Source organism: Excalfactoria chinensis, chromosome 2, assembly GCF_039878825.1.
Source record: "Excalfactoria chinensis isolate bCotChi1 chromosome 2, bCotChi1.hap2, whole genome shotgun sequence".
Taxonomy (NCBI): Eukaryota; Metazoa; Chordata; class Aves; order Galliformes; family Phasianidae; genus Excalfactoria; species Excalfactoria chinensis.
Window position 1 is genome coordinate 116,252,059 of NC_092826.1, and position 21,467 is coordinate 116,273,525.

Here is a 21,467-nt window from a genome sequence, read left to right on the forward strand (position 1 = left end):
TTCCCAGATCTGGCCACTCTCACAGAAGAGTGAGTGCGAACTCTGAAAGATTCATTGCAAAGCCAACTCACCTGGCCAAAGCTGACCATCATGCTTCCTTTAACAACAGCAATAATATTTTTTTAAAAAAAAACAAAGAAAACCAATTAGAGAGGAAAATGTAAGACCCCATAGTTACAAGATCATAGCATTGGATTCTAAAACCAAATTTTTAGGCATCTTCCCTTCTATTCCATACTTGTTCCTACTTCTTTTTCTGAAGCTGTGTCAGCTTGAGCTGTTTTCAGTGTTTTATTTGCCAGATGTTTTTGAGTGGAAGTTCAAGAGCTGTAAAGGGGGACTCGTGCTTTTCCCACCAAAGGCAATGGTAACCTTCCTGCTGGCTTCCCAGACCTGAACAAGTCTCTTTAGCTTACAGTTCGTAGTTCCTCCTCCCCTTCCTGATCCAGACCCACCTTTCAAAACTTTCAGAGCCATGTAAACACCCTTCTTCTGTCACACACTTTCGTCCTGGGATGGGGGACCATGGATCTGCCGCCTGGATCCAGCAGTTCCCTTCAGCTATAAATGTGCATCCCAGCTGAGCTAGCTACTTGAAGAACTACAACAGAAGGTCCTCCTTTTCCATTACATCATTGGAACATGTTTTCTTCCTTGCTAGGTGACCTAGTAAAATGCCTTGAGCATTTCAATTTCTGTGGAGAAAAATATCTAACATATACTGATCCCTGGACGCAGGCAGCAGTTTCATATCTGTCTGTCTCCAATGCAACAGCTTCCACCTAGTGCATGCCTGGGCTGTTCTACACTGGAAGCAGTTAGCTAAGGTACATTAAAGAATATGTACATTATAAATATAATATAAAGTACATTAAAGTACATTAAAGAATGAGTTCTTTTGCAACCAGTCTGCTTCAAAGCCACTCTAGCTATGCTTCAGCAAGCCTTCAAGACAGATATGTACTTTTAAAATAGACAATTGTGCTCAAGCCAATTCCACTAAATGCCATAATTTAGTAATTATAATATATGCCATGGAGCCAAATTAGCATATACATTATACAAATAGTTTGACTCCATTTACATTATGATGTTTGGACAATTTTAATGACTAACTTCAGAATAATTTTCTTAAGTTTTATTTTGAAGCAACTTTTCCTTAAAAAAAAAAAAAAAAAAAAAAAAAAAAGGGATGTAGTTGTTGCAAAGCACGACAAGTTTACAGCTGTCAAAAACACAGTAAAAATGGAAGTCTGCCTATATAACAAACTGGAATTAAAATACAAGACAAGTAACTAAATTTACAAATGAAATACATACTTACAGATTGCCTGAAGGACCCCATCTTTAAAACCATTGTACAGGAAAGAGGCTATTTTTTTCATTTTGTACTGTGCAATGATTCTTCTTAGGATACGGTCTCCATTTTCCGGAGATATTTCTGCTAATACATCCACAAGCAAAATAAATATACTAAAAGGAAGAATGATGCCACACAAAGTAAAACTTTATCATATGCTCGATTTCAGGTTGAAATGTCATTTTTAAAGATTTGTCAGCAAAGACTTTCTACACAATACAGCTATTCTGTATCTTTCTGTATCATTCCCTGAATTATGCCATTCAACACCACAATATATATATATATATATTCGTTAATTTCTGAAGTGAAGCTATCATATGGTTTCTGTAATAATAAGATTCTTCAGTTATGGCTGCTCACCTTCATTAGCCAAAGTCACTCATCACAGGAACACAATGAAACAGTAAACCTTATGAAACTCATGAGTTATGAATTTCCTGGCAAGGGTTTACAATGGATGAGAAAAACTTCTGAAAACCAAGGAGTCATTGATCCAAAATATTTAGGATCCAACTACTGAAAAATCTATACACATGAAAAATTAGGGCATCCTTTCTTGAATTTTGAGGAGTCTTAAAATTTTCTAAAGAAAGTGACTTTTTTTTACCAGCATTCTTAAATAATACTGTAGGTGATCGTCTTACATTTATTTTCAGGAAGGTAAAGTAATCAATATTCTTCAAGTATGAATGACTTTCTTGTATTCCCTGCATAGAAGACAGGAGAGACCAAAGATGACAGGGACAAAAAAATGGACAGAAATAGAAGCTCAAGTGAGTGCTGAATACTGGGTATGGATAGAGAGAAGGAGGTGGGGAAGTCTGGGAGCTGTAGTCCTCCTCCCTTCCATCAGGGGAAATGGACACTTAAGGCCATTCACACAATTCAGAGAAGAGAGCACTTACTTTAAGCTTAGTGTAGTTTTGGGCCCTAGGGACAGATATTCTGGTAAATGATAAAGTACCTGTTGAAGAGAAAATATGACTCTAGAGAGCTCAACAGAAGACTCTGAGACTGATTTGAGAATGATAGGAATGGCATGACTCAGACAATACATGGATGATCTTAACTTTCAACATTTATGGAACTCTATTTATAGCTCTCTACAAACTGTAGTTTGTTTGCTTCAAAAAGCTGTGTGTCTAGAAATAACGTCATTCTTAGTCTTGTTTTATAGAGAGGAATTCAGGAGAGACAAGCTGAGCAATCTGCTCAAAGCCACTGAGTGTCAAAAGTGGTGTTCTTAAATTAGTAACAATAAAAATGTGAGCTCCAGGGCCTGCTCATGAGAAATTTCTTTGGAAAATGAGGCCAAAAAAAGACTTACAAAAGCAGAAGTGTAGATACACTCCAGTGGAAAAGAAAAACAACACACTCAAAGAGCAAATAAACTGCCAGGAAACAGGTTGAAGAATGTACTTTCTTTAAGACTTACTTAGCTATTTATGTGATAGATGAAGTCTTGAAAATAATTATTCTGATTTTGCGGTGACAACGTAGACAAGGAGAGAAAAAGGGTAGGTAGGGAAGTGGAAAAGAGGATTAATGGGACAGAAAAGAGAAAACAGAAACAGTGTTTCCTGGCTCTTGGTTCCGAGTTCATCCTTGTGGCTGTGCTATCACCTGTAAAAATTCAAAGCCCTAAGAAGTAGAAATAGAACAGGTAGGTTGGAACATTATAAATGCCTAGAAACTCCTTGTATTTCAGCCTCATCCTTAAAATCCAAAAGAGAAAAACGTCACATACAAAAAGGAAGTTAATTATGACTTGATTAAATGGAATGTAAACACTAATTTGAAAACAAAGAGTGATGGGGTTTGTTGCGTAGTCACACAACATTCCTCCTGGATTTGAAATTCACCAGCCTCAGTTCCACCCCTTTTGAAGTCCAGCCTCCCATGCTGGCTGTTCAGCCTGAGCAGCTGCAGGAGCTCCAGGTATTGTTTTCATCTGCTGCCAGGATGGGAGTGATACGGCTGCCCAACCCATCTTGGATTCTATGTTTTGCTTTTCATGTTACCTTCATTCTGCTTCAGCCGGCGACTGCAGAAAAAGAACTGAAGTTCGTGGTTGCAGTGAGTGGATTTGTTTTCTATTTAATTGTGGGAAATGCAGGGAATTTGGTATGTCTGTCAAACCAAACAAGGTGTGCAGTTCTTTAGCCTCTCTTTAAACTTAACGATACAACTTTCTTTTTTCTTACTAAATTTAAAGACTTCTTAAGAATGCCTCTAGCTATAAGAATTTTCACCTCCTGATTACTAGTAGTTTTTTTCAGTATAACTAAACCACGTCACTTTGTGACAGAGGCATAGTGCATGGGGGTGCAGAGATCTGAAGCCTAGTTTACCTGTTGCATAGTAAGACCTGGAGATTGTGGCCTACCTTTGTTGTGCTTGGAAGCTGAAGTTTTTGATGGCTCTGAAACTGCAAAATAGAAGTCACCATAAAAATGAACAATTGAATCGGGATAGTAGAGTACTAAGAAACAGAAAAGGGCATTTTATGTAGAGATTTGAGATGGGTGTTGTGTTAACTGTAGTTATTTTAAAAACAGACTTAAATGTATTTTGCTGGTTTACTGCTCTTTTTAAAGCAACTGGACAGTACTATAGGATCAGTTTCCTCCATAGTTAAAGTAAACGAGAGATTAATACAATAAAGTAATTTGGACTGTGAAGGTTGCATCACAGCCCTTTTCATTCTAACTGTTTGGGGCTTTCTTTTGTAAAGAGAGGTATACAGATAAAGAATAGTCGGTTGAAAGTGGTATTTTCAACATAAAATTGTGGGGATTGGAATTTACATATATAAATAGGAATTTTAATTTTAAGATATTCTTCCACCCTTCTATATTGGCTGGTTTATGTAGATGTGCCACTTGGAGAGAGGCCAGATTGCACCAGAAAAACCAGTTTCTACTCCTGCTAAGCCTTGTTGCTGTATCAGACCCTAAAGAAGGCAGGGACTTAACTCTAACTAATTCCAGTAATGTTCTGTATAGCAGTACCTTTAAATGTTTCAGTGGTGAAAGGGAGAACTAGCTAGATGCAGGGGTGAATTCAGTCTGTTAACATGCTCTGGAGAATTAACTCTCTGAAGAGAATGAGGCTTTTACAGAATTGCAGCTGTTACTGTGTGCTAACAAGCAGTGGTACTTAAAGAAAAAATAGTTGCAGGAAAGGCTTACCATTATGGAGATACGATCCTTCCTGTCCTAAATCAGCTTCTTTATCACACCTATGCAGCTATCTTCCACACATATCTAAAAGAAAAAAAAAGAAAAGAAAAAAAAAGAAAGAAGATAGAACTGTATTTATTTATGAAGTAAATTATCAGAACTAATGTTAAAATTTGTGTATTTAATTTTAAATGTCTTCCTTTTATCCCTGACACTTTTCCTTAGACTGACCAATCTACCTGAAAAGCTACAATAGATTCAGTCTTATTATCAGCATATACCTCCTTTCTCAAGGCATGGTTTCTGTGTGTTCAGTAGAATTTTGCCTTCTAAATTCACAGTTTGAATTCACATGTGATCAGAATTACTAGAAACAGAAAGAGATATTAATAGAAATTGGCCCCAGAACATTTCATTGACATAATGGAATAAAATGACAGTCAGGCTGCAGTTGATAAAAGTCTACACCTTTCTGAGTTAATTCAGTGGCCATTTCTGAGTTAATTCAGTGGCCATTTCCCAGCTGTAATCTCTGGAAGTTGCTGTGTAGTCACCTGAGAGTATTACTGTATTGTAAAAAAAGTGTCATAATTACTTTTAAGAACTTTCTCAGCAGAATTGCACAATATAAAATACATCTGCTAGGGAGGATGGAACCAGACAAATTCCCTTTTGCTCACTTCCAGATTCATGCTGAAGGTGAACTGCTCTCTCCTTGTATCTTCCATCTTTGTGCTGATTTGGGGTGTTTTAATTATTAGCCACAAGTTCTTTGTGGTGAAAAGCTGTAATACCAGCCAATTTGTCCAAATGCTGTTTTAGATTTCCTCCTTACATGTAGATATTAACCCTAACCATAATTCTTAGGCACTAACTTATACGTAAGAGAAGGAAATAGGAACTATCTAGGGCCATCAGGTATCCAAGTAGAAATGCAATACTCATCTATTGTCTCTCCATAAAGAAGTTCTGATCTGTAACTTCTGATGCCAGATAGGCACTCATTTCACCTATCTTTTACACAAAGAGGTGTGGTTTTTGAGGTAATGTGATTTCATCATGCTTTTCCTCAGTACAGGATGTGCTGACTAAGGATGTTATCTATTCAATCAACACGAGCCATTTGAAATCTTGACTGAACATGCTTAGTATTTCTGCACCTATGGTGGTGCAGTCATGGTGGCAAGACTGGTTCCATGGATCCCCTGTTTTTTTCCTTCTTACTTCTAGCTGCAATGTAAGAAATCTTGTTTGAAGTAGAGTCTCTCAATAAAAATGTCCATATGAGGCTCACTATTACTCAGAGCCGCATTATGCACTGTAATTAATGACATTTTTGAATGAAGATGTTTCATACATATATATGTGCCATATTCTCAGCTTGCCCTTGCTCTAGTTTTATTTCAACATGATCTTTCATCTGACAACATTAGGAGCAAGTGCTGGCCAGAGTCTGATCCATTTTGAAGTGCTCACCCTCACAGTGCTGTAAAGACAGAATGGGAGAACCCAAACATCAAATCAGCTTCAAGCTGCACTAGTGCTGAAGGAGAGGGAGTTTGTAATTGCATCTGCTGATTTTTAGAACTGTCTGAAGTCATATAAAGAGACATATAGAGATGCTGAAGTGAACACAGCCAGAAGGTGTGCTTTCCACTTTTCATGTATATTCTCCTTGTGTTTTGTATTTTATTTTTTTTCCTTTTTGTTTGCTTTTTCTCCTTTTATGATGCCTTCTTCTTCCTTTTCTCAAGGACAGAGTGGAGGAGGAGGATCACCTTCCTCCACCTGCTGGCCACGTTCTTTTTAATGCACCCCAGGATACCATTGGCCTTCTTGGCCAAAAGGGCACACTGTTGGCTAATGGCCAACCTGTCATCCACCAGAACACCCAGGCCTTTCTCTTTATATCATATATTTAGATCTTTATTTTTAACTTTTCCCCTCTGATCAGGTAAAATGCTACTTTGTTCTGGCATACTGAATGCTTTTATGGGTTGACTGTTGTGACAGTGAAATACACACAGCAGGTTGTATTGCATATTATGTGTAAAGCATCATAAACTAGTATTTCAAATGTAACACATCTTTTAGCTAATGGAAAAGGCTTACTTCTTGGCCAGGTTTTGATTTGTTACTATATATTGCCTAAAAATAGTAATCTAATCATGTCGGTTTGAATAACTGTCAATTACTCAAAATAAATGATTTTTTGTGAAGTTGGGTAATTTAACAAGAAAGTACGCAGATACATTTTAATTGGAAATTTAACCTTCATTCTTTACAGAGACATCAGGTTGTTCAGAAAAGAGAATTCATCCTTTGGGGCAATGTACTATGTCAGCATGTCAAAACACTAAAGAAATAAGTGCTAACACAAAAGTCCTCTCTCTCATTTCTCATGTCTCCAACTGAATCAAGAACCAGACACTGTACCTCTTTGCCTATTCTGCTGTTTTCTACAAGCCCAGTGAGAAATGATTACAGGAAATGAACTGAGATTGCAAACCAGTAAAAAAATAAACAAACAAACAAAAATAAACATGTACAGAATTAAAAATTGCATACAGAGATAAAATATTTAAGAATATTTTATGAACTATTTTGCTACACTTCAACTCAGAATTATCCTTTTTTTTGAAGCTCAGCAATTCAATATTAGTCAAATATTTTGTTCATGCTAGTAAAAAAATGACGTCTTGGTTTAATGAACAGTATTTATGTCAGGTTGACCACATTTTCAGTGAAGTTCAACTAGCAAGTGCCAAAAAACAATAAGCGGTTTTATGTAAGGTTCCAATGGTTTCTAATACTCCAGTAAATCTTCATGTCTATTACAGAGAACTTGAACACAGGGGGAAATCCAATTATATATTCTTTTAATGGATAGTATTTCCTAACTGCAATACCTGCTCTAGCTGTTTTGTGCACACTGATAAAAATAAATAAATAAAAAATTAAAAAAGGTTGCAATTTAAACATTAAACCACACTGTTTTAGTTTATTTTGAAAATATATATACCACTCCAGTGGGACTGGCAAACAAACTCATCACTCTGATGTGTGGGAAGAACGATGTGGCTTAGTTAGGCAATGGTGAGTACTAATTATAATCAAGTTATATATCTCTGTATCAGCATGTTATTATGGAACAAATGTCACTTTATGAACAAATACACCACACTTTCACAGTAACTTTTTTTTTATTTATTATATTTATTTATTATATATATTATTTTAATATATATATATAAACAATATATATAATATATGTATTATTTTTTATTTATTTTATTTATTTTATTTTTCCAAATTCAGGAATGAATTTGGCTATTTGAACACTGATACAAGTAAAGGTAACTGTTTCAAGTTTGGACCAGCATCCTGGAAGATTGTCTGGAACCCTAAGAATTGGCATTTCAGTGTTTCCTTCCAGATGAAATTATTGTGGAGTTCATTTTTTAAGTCTGTATATGGTATATTTAGGGAGAGTAAGTCAGACATTTTCTTTGTTTACTGGAAGAATGATACTAAAAGGTTCACTTAAAGTTTCTTGATGTACATATCATATGACTGCAAATATCACACTAATACTCACCATGCTTGAATTTCCAGGATAGCAAAGCAACCAAACTCTTTGCTGTCACTGAAATTAACAGAAAAAAATCTAGATACTTTCTTAAATATTCTCATAAATACACGTAAAAATAGAATCAAATATTAAGTCAGCTAACAGTGCAATTGATAAACTTTTACTTCTTTACACTGCAGTATGATCATGAAATTAAACATAAGACAGTGTACCTGGAAGGTACCACTATGTAAAAAAGTAGTCACTAAAATTTCAAGTGTGGTGCCAAGGTAATTAAATCCTCATATGAGCATAACAGGAACTGCTTTTAAATTTGGAGTGAGCAAGTGTCCAAAATTCAGTCCAATTTCTTGTATGCGTGCCTAGCTAAGGCTATAATCCCGACACTGGCATTTTGGCTCACTAAATTTCTGAGACCTAAATGAAAGAATAATCAGGATCATGCCCACTGAACTCCTATATAGAGTATATATTTTTCCATGTAAAGAATGTACTCTAATCCTAGGTAGCTGCTTACTCTCCAATACTTGTATTTGAAAAATGTCACTGGAAGTAAAATTGTATGATTGTCCTCTAGTCGGGGAAGAATGGAATGCTAGCAGTAATTAATTTGATTTGTTAATATGAATTTTATTAGGTTTTCCGACATGGTGACCGATCACCTGTTGTAAACTTTCCAACTGATTTACACAAAGAAAGTGAATGGCCCCAGGGATTTGGACAACTTACCAAGGTATGTTAATATTATCAGTAGCTACAAATGCTACAAATATAGGAAGTGGCCAGATTTTAATGTGTACTCTGCAAACATCAGCAAATCCCAAATACTGATAGTTGCTACTAGCAATACCCAGTAATTCATAAATTTTTGCAGAATCTTATTCTCCAGCTTCTGTTAAACTGAAGTCTTGTTCATCATAGCTGACTAAATACCTTCTTACAAGCAACCACTTCCTGATAGTGTGTCTTCCTTCAAGCAAACGACAAGTTTAAAGATTATCCATGATCTAATATTGCTGAAGTTCTAATGACCATTGAACACCGGGCTCTATATTAGGATAAATTAATTATATGTGCACACCAGGTCATGTGATTAATCTATATTTTATAATTTTATTAGCACCCACAGAAAGAGAGAAGTCTTGCAGGAGAAAGCTGATATGGGGGAAAATGTGTCTTCTAATGAGACTGCTTTCAGCCCAGAGCTTCAGTAGGATATGCTGAACCTACTTTAGCTCTGGCACCTTAACATCAAGCCTTAGCTCCTTAACTGTATTTATCATATGCAAATCTAGAGCAAAGAAAGGCCAATGCATTCTGATGCATGTGTCATCATGATGCAGAAGCATGAATCAGGGACAATTCAGCATTATTATTTGAAAGGAGACTTGAAAGATTCATGAAAATCAGGCAGTCAAAGAACACATGATCTCCCTGCAAGTAGCTTATAATATAATGAAAAATAAAAAAAGTTGTGCTTTGGCATAGATTTTAGAGGGAGCTTTTTTTCTATTTTATTATCTTTTTATCAACAATAATAAGAATGTACTTCTCTGACAGCAAAAAGTTAATGTTCTGCTCAGAGCATTAGAAATGAATAATAGAAAAAAGAGCATGCAGTGGAAGATAACTGCAGTTGTACCAAACCAAAGATGGGAAAACAATTATTAAAGATATGTAATGTAAGCCACAAATTAATCAGGTTGATCAAATAGGATAGGAATGACAATAGTGAATACAAGGTTATCAAGCTTTCTTATTCAGATGTCATTAAGATATTCTTTACAGTGTTATTATTAACTCCAAGAGCATTTACAGAGCTACAGCACTGTGGAAACAGTACTTTGTATAGAATCAGGTTCATTGCCTGTTCTGCAATAATGTTGGAGTCTTAAAATCTCAGAATTTATAATTTTCTTTTCATAGATATTTTGAGTATTTCAGTTAAAATTCTTAATCGCCTACAAAATATACAGCATGTTATACAAGTAGTTAAAAATAACGGAAAAAGAAATTGCTGAAGACAAGAAAGAAAATAGAAAAGAAACAAATTTAACATTCTACAGTCACATTAATCTAATTGTCATCTGTATGCTTGCCTGACAGACTGGAATGCAGCAGCTCTTTGAACTTGGACAGTACACAAGGAAAAGATATTCCAACTTTTTGAACAGCACATACAACCGGAAAGAGGTATAAAGCAGAACTGTCTGTAGGACAGTTATCTGGAATAGCAGAACTTTGGACTCTATATAAAAAGGACATCATCATATTTCTTTCAATAATGCAAAATCCAGGTAATAGAAGAACTCCTTTGATAGTCAGACTTTATGTCAAGGTAAAAACACGGAGTCAAGACTTTATATTTAGGCTTCTGCATTTAGTTTGTGTCTTCCACTGCCCAGTTTTCCAGGACTAAATAGCTCCACACCATCTAATAAATTGGATATTTATCCATAGTGACCTAATATTTTTCTACTCTACTTAAAGATGAATATATATCTAGTAATGTGATAAGCCACGTTCACGTGTCATCCTGTGAACAAGAAGTCTCAAAGTTGTTAGAAGCAGAGACCCATCAAGGGGAAACAGTGCTACCATTTTGGTGAACTGACTGAGGGATGCAATGATGGGAAAGTATAAAAGACTGTAGCTTTGCCACGCTTACGAGAGTTTTATTACCCACTATGATTAAAAGTACCTTCATCCTTGAATTACAACAGATGGATCATATCAATGCAATCCCGAACCTCAGAAAACAAAGCTATATTCTTTTAAAACATCTTTTCTTGTCCTTTTAGTTCAGTTGGAAGGTTAGATTCCAAAGTGAAAGGTGCACTGGCAGTCTTGTTTATGCAAATGTAGTAGAGCCTTTGAAAGCTGTGTTATGGTTTTGGTGCTCTGACTCTAGGCAAAAACAGAACTGAAAACATGAAGCCAGGCTTGATGAGTTAAGTTCCGTCTTTTCTTAGTTGTTTCCATTTATTTACTATCTTTTTGCCATTTTATCCTCAGTTCTATATACAAAGTACAGATTATGACCGCACTATTATGAGTGCCCAGTCATACCTTTCTGGCCTCTTTCCACCAACTAGCAGTCAAATTTGGAACCCTGACCTCCTCTGGCAACCAATTCCTGTTCATGTTGTGACAAAATCAGCAGATCTGGTAAGTACTGTCTGGACACTTCCTGTAACGCCTTAGAATTTCTCAGAGGGTTTTATTTTTTGTTTGTTTGTTTTATGAATGCTATAACAAACATTTTACATTCTCTTTGAGTTCAATCTAATAGAAAACATCAACCATAGCTACTGACTGACAAGCATACCGTAACTCAAGTGTAATAGCTGCATGAAAATCCTCACTCTGTAGTTGCAGAATACCTGATTTGTCAACCACACACATTTTCTTCATGCTCCAACATTTCTTCAGAAAAGGAAATTTTTGGACAGTATTACAAGGAAGTTGCCCTAAAACAACATAGAGAGCAAGTGCTTTTCTGAATATCAATCAGGCAGATGGAATTCCCCTCCTTAGCAAGTTCACTCTTAGTTTATGTACGGAATGGGATTTACATAAGACACTATAATGACCTCTCAATTATTACTTTCCTGTTCTAGTCGCACTTAGTCACTCTAATTGCAGACAAAGGTCATTTTATGCTGTACAAACACTTAATGAAACTAGCATTTCCCTTGCAGTTTGTAGTAAGAGCAGTCCCACCTGAATGATTGGTCTTGTAGGAGTTTGGATGTAAACAGCTCTTCCTGACTGAATTAGGTTTAGATTTTAGTGTCACTGGCACCTGTAAGAAAAGAAAAGTTATTAAATCTAACAGCAGGAAGGTTAATTTTGTTCTGCTTTTGAGGATAAAAGTTGACTTTAAGTAAATGTGTTCAAAAGACCTAAAATAATGGCCTGTTCAGTCACCAGCATCAGAATACAGACTTTCAGCAGGGATGACTGCATTTGTCTTCCCATTGGCATTCAGCCATTTTAAAGCTGTGCTTGAAAGCAGCTACAAGGAGAACGGTTTTCCACAAAATGCATTGGGGACGACGCAGTTCAGCTTGAAATCTGCCTATATTCCTAAACAAAAAAGAATATTGTCTCTGTTATTTAAATGAGGAATACCAGGGGAAGTTCTCACACCGCAGGACACGTAAAAGCTTCAGAATGGCAAGAGCCTTATACGTATAAAATCTCGTAGTCCTTAGGGGTGTCTAGGTGTATCACAGTGCAGTGCCATGAGTTGTTTGGAGAATGCAAGCTCATCCGTAGGATGATCTGATACCCCCTCGCTTCTGAAGCTGCTTCAGTAATGGGTATTGATGTTTCCCTGTGTGTGATGAAACCTCTGTGAGTCAATTCAGAATTCTTGCTGACTATGCAAACCACCTGAAAAAAACAACAACAACAACAAAACCAACCATTGTTGCCTTGCCAAGCCAGACAGATGTTTGACAGTGTTTTCAAGCCCCAAGTAACACAAAATAGGAAATCGAGGGCAAGTACAATCCTGGGGAAAAAAAGAAAAAAAAAAAGCAATGACCTAATCACAGGTTATTTTTCAGCCACTGAGACCTACCAAGACCTGACAGGCAACAGCTCTGTTTAATGAGGCCAAAAAGAGTGACTTTATTAATAAGACCTAGAGGGGGATAATTAAGCCATACAGAAAGAGAAACATTTGTTATTGTGTAGTTCAGCAACATTCCCCAGCTCCATTTTGCAGCTTTGTGCCTTCAACCTCAAGTGTGCTGCTATTACAGAGAAAATGCCCCCATGGAAATGTGTCCAACTGAAAGTGTGCTACTGCCAGTTGGTGACTACTGCAAAGCCTCATGTTTACAAAACAAAAAGAGAAGCCCTCTATGTGCAGTCTGTTATTGTTCATCAAATGGCAGAGCAGTTCTTCTTCTTTCTGTCCTGCATAGGCAATAAATATTCAAATTTAATGGCTTTTACTAAGAGCCTCTATACAGAGAATTTTTCCACTGTATGTTAAATAAGTTCAATTACACAGTTTGTATTGTTGCAGGATAATATTGCTGCTGGGTCTAAAATGCTCTAGTGATGTGGCATAAATTGCTGAATCAGCACAAGTTTATTTTGCTCGCTATAATTTTTTGCTGGCAGACCTCATTAGGTATCATCTGGATTAGGTACTTCTGAAACTGGCATAAAGCATATACTTAATTATCAGCACACATTTTGATGGATATACATGGTTCAGATCAAACATCTACTATAAGGTGACCTAATAATTCATAGACTTGGGTTTATTAAATATGAAACCATCCCCCCCCCCCAAAAAAAAAATAAATGAAAAAGAACAGAGCTATTAGACTCATGGTTTTTGGTATTTCAGGAGCACAATTTATTTGTCACTCATATTTCAAGTTCTGTCCATTAAGTAGTTATGTAAAGTGTTAACCATAATGCAGGACTTATCTCTCAAAAGCTGAAAGCAGCACATGTAGACTGAGAGATAATTCAGATTTCAATCCTAGCTGGAGTCAAGCAGCATCTCCTGGGATACAGAAATTAGGAGGGAAATGGTAGCTTTTTAAAATTCCTGATTATGAACTCTGATCCATTTCCAAAAGCAATATCTGACACACGTGTAACTGCTTCCTGACGAAATTGGTTAAATTGATGGAAATCCAGCAATCATGGCTGCAAGTCCATTTCCTCTGTTAAAGAATTCATAAACAAGGCACCCAAACAAACCGTTACAGAGTTGCTGCAGCAGGGCCATGAGCTTATATCACAAATGTTACATCAGAAATCTCAGCAACAGAGAAACTAGAGATATGTTCAATAGTTCTAAAACTATTTTGTTTTGCTTCTCTTGTTTCAGAAGCTGCATTTTCCTCTGCGTGACTGTCCTCGTTTTGATGAACTTCAGAAAGAAACCCAAACATCTAGTGAATTTCAAAGTAGAATACAACCATATATGGTAAGACTAAATGAAGAGGAAATGAAAAATAAGAAAAAGGACTTTAAAACAGAAAGTTTAGATTAGACATTAGGAAGACGTTCCTTGCTATGAGGGTAATGAGGCACTGGAACAGGCTGCCCAGAGAAGGTGTAGTTACACCATCCCTGGAAGTGTTCAAGACCAAGCTGGATGGGGCTTTGGGCAACCCAGTCTAGTGAGAGGTGACTGCCTATGGGGAGTAGAATTAGATGGTCTTTAAGGTTCCTTTCAGACCAAGTCATTTTATGGTAACAGAGAACTAAAGCAAGACCAATAAGGCAAACACTCTGAATTGTGTAAATTTCTCTCAGAGATGCTTTTTAGGTCCATCACAAGATGGACTTACATTTTTAATCGGATACAAAACTTCACAGTCAGTGATTCAGAATTTCCCATTCCAGTGCTGCAGGAGACTGTGGATATACAGATAATATATCTGTCTCATGCAGAAAATGCTCTGGATTGTGGTTACTGGTGTCACTGCTGTGCTCATGCACTTTGTAATAGCACTACTGCACAAATGAAGCAGAGGTCTTTTGTTTCCCATACCCTGACATTCTCTCTAAGTCACATCAGGCTTCCTGCTTATGCTTGTTGGGCTAAACCCAATATTTTCTATTTTTCTTTGCTTATATCTAAATTTCTGCTAACTCAGCTACCATAGGCAGACTCATTCACCTGCCAGTGAGGTGAATTAAAACTTCATTGCAGTCCTCTCTCATCTACCAGCATGAAACAGGCAACATAGGAATAAGGAATATTATCCAGTCCCTTTGTTCTTCTGTCATATCACAAACAGTAAGAATCCTTTTGGAAACTGTTGTGAGCCTATTACTCCACAGAAAGGAGGATCCCCAGCCTTCAGTAGCTGAAGGAAAATCTAGTTTCCTCCTTGGCTTCTTTTTTCCTCATCCTGAGTATGTGCCTGTTTGTTTTTTTGTTTGTTTGTTTTTGTTTGTTTGTTTTATGTGTTTTGTTGTTGTTTCTTAAGTTTTCCATTTTCCCATCATCCTTTTTTTCTCATCTTCCTTTGTCTTAAGTACCACCTTCTTCTTAACTTCTGAAGGCTTGAGGAGATGGAGGTAGCCTCCTGGAGCAGTCAGAAGAAGAGAAAAAAGTAGCATCAAGAATACCAGACATCCCTAGTAAAGCTGGACAAAAAAAAGTGTGTGAAATAGAAATCAGCACATCAAAACCATTAAAAAAAGAAAACTTCAACCAGAATATTCCTATATAAGAATTCCATGTGTGTAAAATTAAGCATTTGTGTGTTGTCAGGTTGGATGCTAGTGAATCTGTATGCATGTATGTTCTGTATGTATTGAGTATTTGTGGTGTATTTTTTTCCCTCCAGGATTTTTTACAAACAATGGCAGTTAACACAGGACTTGAACTAAACCACCTTAAAATACTGGACAATTTCCAGCTCTGGAATACTTATGATACACTGTACTGTGAGGTAATAATGATGCAATAAGGGTTATAGGAAGAAAATAACTCCAAGATATGTTTCAGTTAAACAGTGTAAATGTGGTTCCATAGAAAAGAATTGCCCTCTCTCCTGAATTTGCTTTTTTTTTTTTTTTTTTTTTTTAACTTTGAATCTAAATCCTAATTTAGTGTAATGGTAATATAATACTCCAAGAACATGGCTTATATTTGATGTCTTTATTTGATGTTTTATCATAAGGAACTGGTACCAAAATCTACTCCCCTTATTCCATATATATTTTTTTCTCATTTCAAGTATGTTGCTGTATATTTTCTTTGAGCTTTCTGGCTGGGTCATAGTGACTTTTAACAAGAAAATGATTTTTCAACCTATTAGAAGACAAATATAAAAATTCATGCGTATTGAAAATAAGAGGTAAAAATTTGTTCTGTAAGATAGAAAACTGATTGCTGCAGTGAACAGAGTCAGACTGGTCCCAGGCATGGGACAGTTCTGTACTGTAAGATAGAATCACTGTTACATGACAGTAGATTGACACTTGTCTGTAAGTGACCAGTGATGTGATAGAACCACTGAATGGAAAAAGCAGGGTAATTTGGAGCTAGATTATAACCTGAAGGGCCACTATTAGAGGACAGGATGAGGGTAATCACAGAATCACAGAATTAATCACAGGGTAACACATGTCTGCAATTTGTCACACTAAGAAAATAAAGAAGTAGTACTGTTACAGTAATAATACATGGTGCCTCACAAGAGATTATCTCAATGCAGATGATTCCCCTCTTCCTGTTCAGGTTGATCCCTGTTTTCACAGAGAGTATTTCATGGCACACTGACGAGTAAAACCATAATATTTCCTCATCCTCAGAGATGTAGTAATGTGAGGCTGGGCAATAGAAAGATGGAAATATAATAAAAAATATAACATTGCTTTCCTTTCTCACTAGAGTATTCACAATTTTTCTCTACCTGCATGGGCCACCAAAGACACAGTGGACAAGATGGAAAAACTGGCAGAACTGGCCTTATTATCACTATTTGGAGTTTATAAAACAGAAGAGAAATCACGACTACAAGGAGGTAAACAAAAAATGCTTCATTCTCAGATAAGACAATGCCTGTAACAACATAGAATATCCTGTCACCTTACTTATGAAAAATTATACTTGTTCTATTGGCTTTGGAGTGGCTCTGGTTTGGATAAAGAGTACAAGAGCTTTGATAAAATCAAGAATTGATACTGGGTGACTTGTGGGAAGCAAAGAGTTAAAAATATTTCTTCAACATCTAGAGAGGAAGTGTCTAGTGCAGCCGTCATTATTGCAACACTCCAAAGAGATAAAAAAGAATGGAGATCTCAGCAGAACAAAGCTGGAAGGGTCACTGGCCATAATTCTAAAGATCATTCTAGATGATTTCTGTAAATCCAATCACTTCAGTTGGCCTGGATGATGAATGATATACTTAACTTTCTTTTTCTCTGTTTTCTCACTAGTTTTGAACTTGGGATGAGCTAAAAAATGAGTATGAGATCTGAGTAGATGTGTTTTGTTTGACACTCAAAACCCTTTACTTTTTTGGTTCTATGCAAATGTTATATCTTCATTTTCCTCTCCCTTTCCTCTCATCTTTTTAAGGTGTCCTTGTGAATACTATTTTAAATAGCATTAAGCAAGCTGCCAATTCTTCAAAAGAAAGAAAAATGGAGGTCTACTCTGCAGTAAGTAGCCTCACTTTTAATAAATCTTTCTATGATTTCACTAGTAAAAAGTTCTGAAAGAGAATAATCAGTCTCCACGTAAGTTAAATGAGTAAATATACACAGTCCAGTTACAAAATCCAATTCATCTAATAAGCTGAACCCAGGGCAGTATCAGCATATAGCAGGACAAGGCTCATACCTGTTTCAATCAAACCATACATAGTAAAAATATCTGTGTATAATATCATTTTCTCCTGCAATTTTTGGTGCGGTTTTCCTAAGTTGCATCTTGCCTCAAGTATTCCTTACCCAGAGATGTTTATACACAGCAGAACTCCAGCTGTGCTTTCAAACACTTCCTCTTCTTAGAAAGGGATAGTACAATGAATATTCTTTTTTAATATATATATACATATATATATATAAAATTCCACTTCATTTTACTTTAGCGGACAAAAAGGGCCATTTGGGTCAGACCAAGGTCCACTTAGCTCATACATTATCCTGTCTCTGTCAGTGTGCAGCAGCAGGGAAGAATGTGAGAATAATACCAGCATGGGGTAATGCCTTCCCTGATGCAACCTCTCAACAAACTGTGGTTTATGGACTTCCTGAGTCAGAATCTTTGTCTCTGCTTTTAATAACTCTCAACAGACATCTTTCCATCAATTTATCTAATTGCTTTTAAAATTCATTTAGCTTTTGGCATCTGCAACACCCCGTGGCAATGACTTCTAAACTTGTGTGTTAAAAGAAAAAATAAGTACTTCCATATTTATTTATTTTTTAAAACTCAGTACTGATTTAACTCCCTCCTAGCATTTCTATTGTGGCTAAAAGAGAATATTCTTTATTCACTTTTTCTGCTTCACTTATGAACATACTATTTTCTATCTCGTTTCTTCCACTTTTCCTTTCCCTAACTGCTCCCCAGTATTTAATCTTTCCTTATTTAGAAGCTGCACAACACCATAACTTTTTCTGGTTGCCTTATCTGTGCATTTTCTAGATCTACTCTATTATTTTTGAGAAGAAAGTACAATATGCATCCAGAGTTTTCAATGCTGCTTTAAAGATTTGGGACCATACAGAATCATAGAATCGCCAAGGTTGGAAAAGACCTAAAAGATCATCCAGTCCAACCATTCACCTATTACCAATAGCTCCCACTAAACCATGTCCCTCAACACATCATCCAGTCTTTTCTTGAACACCCCCAGGATCGGTGACTCCACCACCTCCCTGGGCAGTCCATTCCAGTTATATATACTCTTATTTTTATATAATTTTTATATATACTCTTATATCTTAATATATACTCTTATTTTTGAAAACAATCACTCTAAGAAGTTCAAGATCTTGCATAACAATTAAGATGCAGAAGTTAGACTGTAACATAGAGAAGAAGGACTATAATACAGAGAAGAGATAATGGGGAGAGGAAGAGACTGAAGGTGGATGACTGAGGTTAACTGATTCTGTCAAAAATAGAAGCAAAACTGAGATTTTATTGTGTAAGTCAAAACAGAAGAAACAGCAGTTTAAAAAGTTCTGAGTGCATATAAAGATGAGGAGAAACAATTTTTGTGTGCAACTATTTTGTGTAATACCTTTGAAAGGACTTGGATTTTAACTTGAAACAGAATTGGAATTCAACTTGAGGTATACTACCTCATACAGCCTTAATCTGTTCTTGGAAACGAAATTCATTGCTGAAGGAAGGGATTTCAAAATGCTCTGGAAAAATTGATTTATTTCTCAGACCAGATCATGCTTTCCCTCATTATTTCCTCTTTAAAAAGTATTGCCAGAAGATGTCATATACATACTGTGGTACCTCTTCGGAAATGGCCACTGCTGCCTGAGGTAATCCATTAACATTTTGCCTGATAATGAACACTCTGAATGCATTCTTACAGTCAAATTTACACTGTTTTATTTTATCTGGATTTCTATCCCCTCTCTAGTCTCTTTGCATTATTCTCTATAAATGGTAGTTGATTTTACTAAATTTCAATAATGTTTTTGTTGGTTGCTTTTTTGTTTGTTTGTTTGTTTGTTTTGTGTTGTTGGTTTTTTTCCTCCCCAATAGCATGACACCACAACTGGGGCCATCCAGATTGCTCTCAATATTTTCAATGGAAAACTGCCACCATATGCTGCTTGCCAGTTTTTTGAACTCTACCAAGACGACAGTGGGCAAGTATCCTCTTCTCTATGTAAGAACACAAAGTATTTAGAAGTTGGTTCCCTCTTTCTGCAAACCATTTTCTCTCAAATGCTCTGAGGGGATACAAATTTGCTTTTAAACTGATATTTCACTAAGAAGCCAAAACATGCACAAAGTTACATTAAAATGGAAAAATCACATTTGTTGGATATGCATATATCTGTGTGCTTTGGTAGGCCAGAAGAAGAAAACAATCCTTATCAAGTGGAAGTAAGTGGTAAATCAAACTTACCTGTTCAAATGGTAGCAACATCACCCAGTTACCTCACAAATCCCAAGTAAACCAGAGGGTTTAGAAGAGACAAAAGGCTTCAGAAGGACCTTTTGATCTGACTGGTGATCTGTGTGGTAACTGTCTTTGGCCAACTGTCTTTCATATGTCTCTTAGAAAACCTCCACTCTGGAGGAATGGGTTCTGGAGTAGGATGCTAAAACCTGTTCGCAACATTCTGCCTGTCGGAAATCTTTTATTTGAGAACAGTTTTGTTTTTTTTTTTTAATTTTAATTTTTTTTTATTTCAATTTCCTTAATCAGGAGGCATTACATTGAAATGCATTATCGGAACGACTCTTCAGTGGATCCTTACCTACTCACTCTGCCAGGATGCACTTCTTCCTGCCCACTTGAGAAGTTCGCTGAATTAGTTTCTCCTATAATTACCAAAAATTGGTCAACAGAATGTGGGAATAAAGACAAAATGAAAGGTAGTGTAACAGCACTGTATTTTCTGCATAAAATGTGGAAGCAGAAATTGTATCAATGGCCACAAAATTTGTACCCTTCGTGTGATAGGTTGATCTCCCTTTAACAGATGTGGACCAGCTTTACAGTGGATGAAGAAAGCAGATTAAATTAAATTTCTCTAAGGATGTAAAGGATAGACTTTTTCAACAGTCTGAAGACAGTGCTATTAATAGCACATTCACATATGGAGCGACCTCAGAACATGGCCCAAAGGGGAGCTCCCATTGCTGCAAATAAACAACAGAAATGAAAGTCATATAGGTGCTATGCAAGGAGTCCTGTGTATGTTGGATTCATCAGAGCTTCTGTAGATGCAAAACATAAATGGCTTGCACATGCACAGTAAGGTTTATGCATATGAATTTCAGGCTCATGTACCTTAGCCTTCACTGTACATATCCAGTGCAGTTGATCTATGCAGATAGAGCAAATATTTTTCTTGAACTACCAGCAGCTGACAGCTGATAACCTTTGCCAAATTCCTTTCTTCCTTCCTGAATGTTATTTCCAGGAGGGCAAGGCACCAACTGCCACTTTCTATTAGTCACAGTGTATTTCTCCCTTCCTGCATATATTCAGTGTTTTGCTGATTCCTGATGAAACCCTGTGAAAGCCTAGAAGTAACATCTGGCCATTCGCAGGAAACTGTGTGTTTTCAGGATTAAAGTGTATGTTTTCATACTTAGATGTAATGCAGACCATGGACCTTGATACAAATATGAAGGTTCAACTATGAAAATATTTCCATTGTACATACTTTTCATTAGACTGTTATCTCTGTATCTAAGATTACATACACGTATGTCTCTCCTTAACATTCTTCTCCTTTATTTTTTTTTTTCCTTACAGATATCTATATTGGATTTGATGTTGCTGTTGGTTTGTTGTTCATTTTTAACATTGTTCTACTCTATCTCCTTTATCACTATGGACGCTGCAGGCGCAGAAACAATTACCAAGACATTTAAAAGAGAGGTGAAGAAATGAAAGTGAGTGGTTAAACATCAGGCAATTCTTTAAATTGCTCTGGCCAAATATTATCTCCAAAGCATATTCCAACAAAATTGAAGAGCTGAGTGGCCTCAGTAATAAAAGACTGAGTATTTTCAATGAGAAACACTGTATAAAATTATTATTAAGAATATACATTGGTAGGAAGAGAGAATTACTTCAGTTTCTACCTTTAGGTTTTTCACTACTACTAAACATTATCA

The 21,467-nt window shown here is 36.3% G+C and overlaps 1 protein-coding gene across 1 annotated transcript; it reads left to right on the forward strand.

Moving 5' to 3' along the window:
- The first annotated feature begins 3,325 nt into the window (after positions 1–3,325).
- On the forward strand, positions 3,326–21,221 carry LOC140249175 (prostatic acid phosphatase-like). The gene is made up of 11 exons (XM_072330549.1): positions 3,326–3,439; positions 8,775–8,870; positions 10,244–10,330; positions 11,153–11,305; positions 14,001–14,099; positions 15,475–15,579; positions 16,524–16,656; positions 17,214–17,296; positions 19,371–19,477; positions 20,044–20,213; positions 21,103–21,221. Exons 1-11 carry the CDS (start codon positions 3,326–3,328, stop codon positions 21,219–21,221), a joined length of 1,266 nt encoding a protein of 421 aa, XP_072186650.1.
- The last annotated feature ends 246 nt before the right edge of the window (positions 21,222–21,467 follow it).

Excerpts from the sequence above, each read along its gene's own strand:
- LOC140249175 (XM_072330549.1), top strand. The coding sequence starts at position 3,326 with ATGGGAGTGATACGGCTGCCCAACCCATCTTGGATTCTATGTTTTGCT. Across the intron at positions 8,871-10,243 it reads GATTTGGACAACTTACCAAG|ACTGGAATGCAGCAGCTCTT; the intron begins GTATGTTAATAT and ends CTTGCCTGACAG. Across the intron at positions 14,100-15,474 it reads GTAGAATACAACCATATATG|GATTTTTTACAAACAATGGC; the intron begins GTAAGACTAAAT and ends TTTTCCCTCCAG.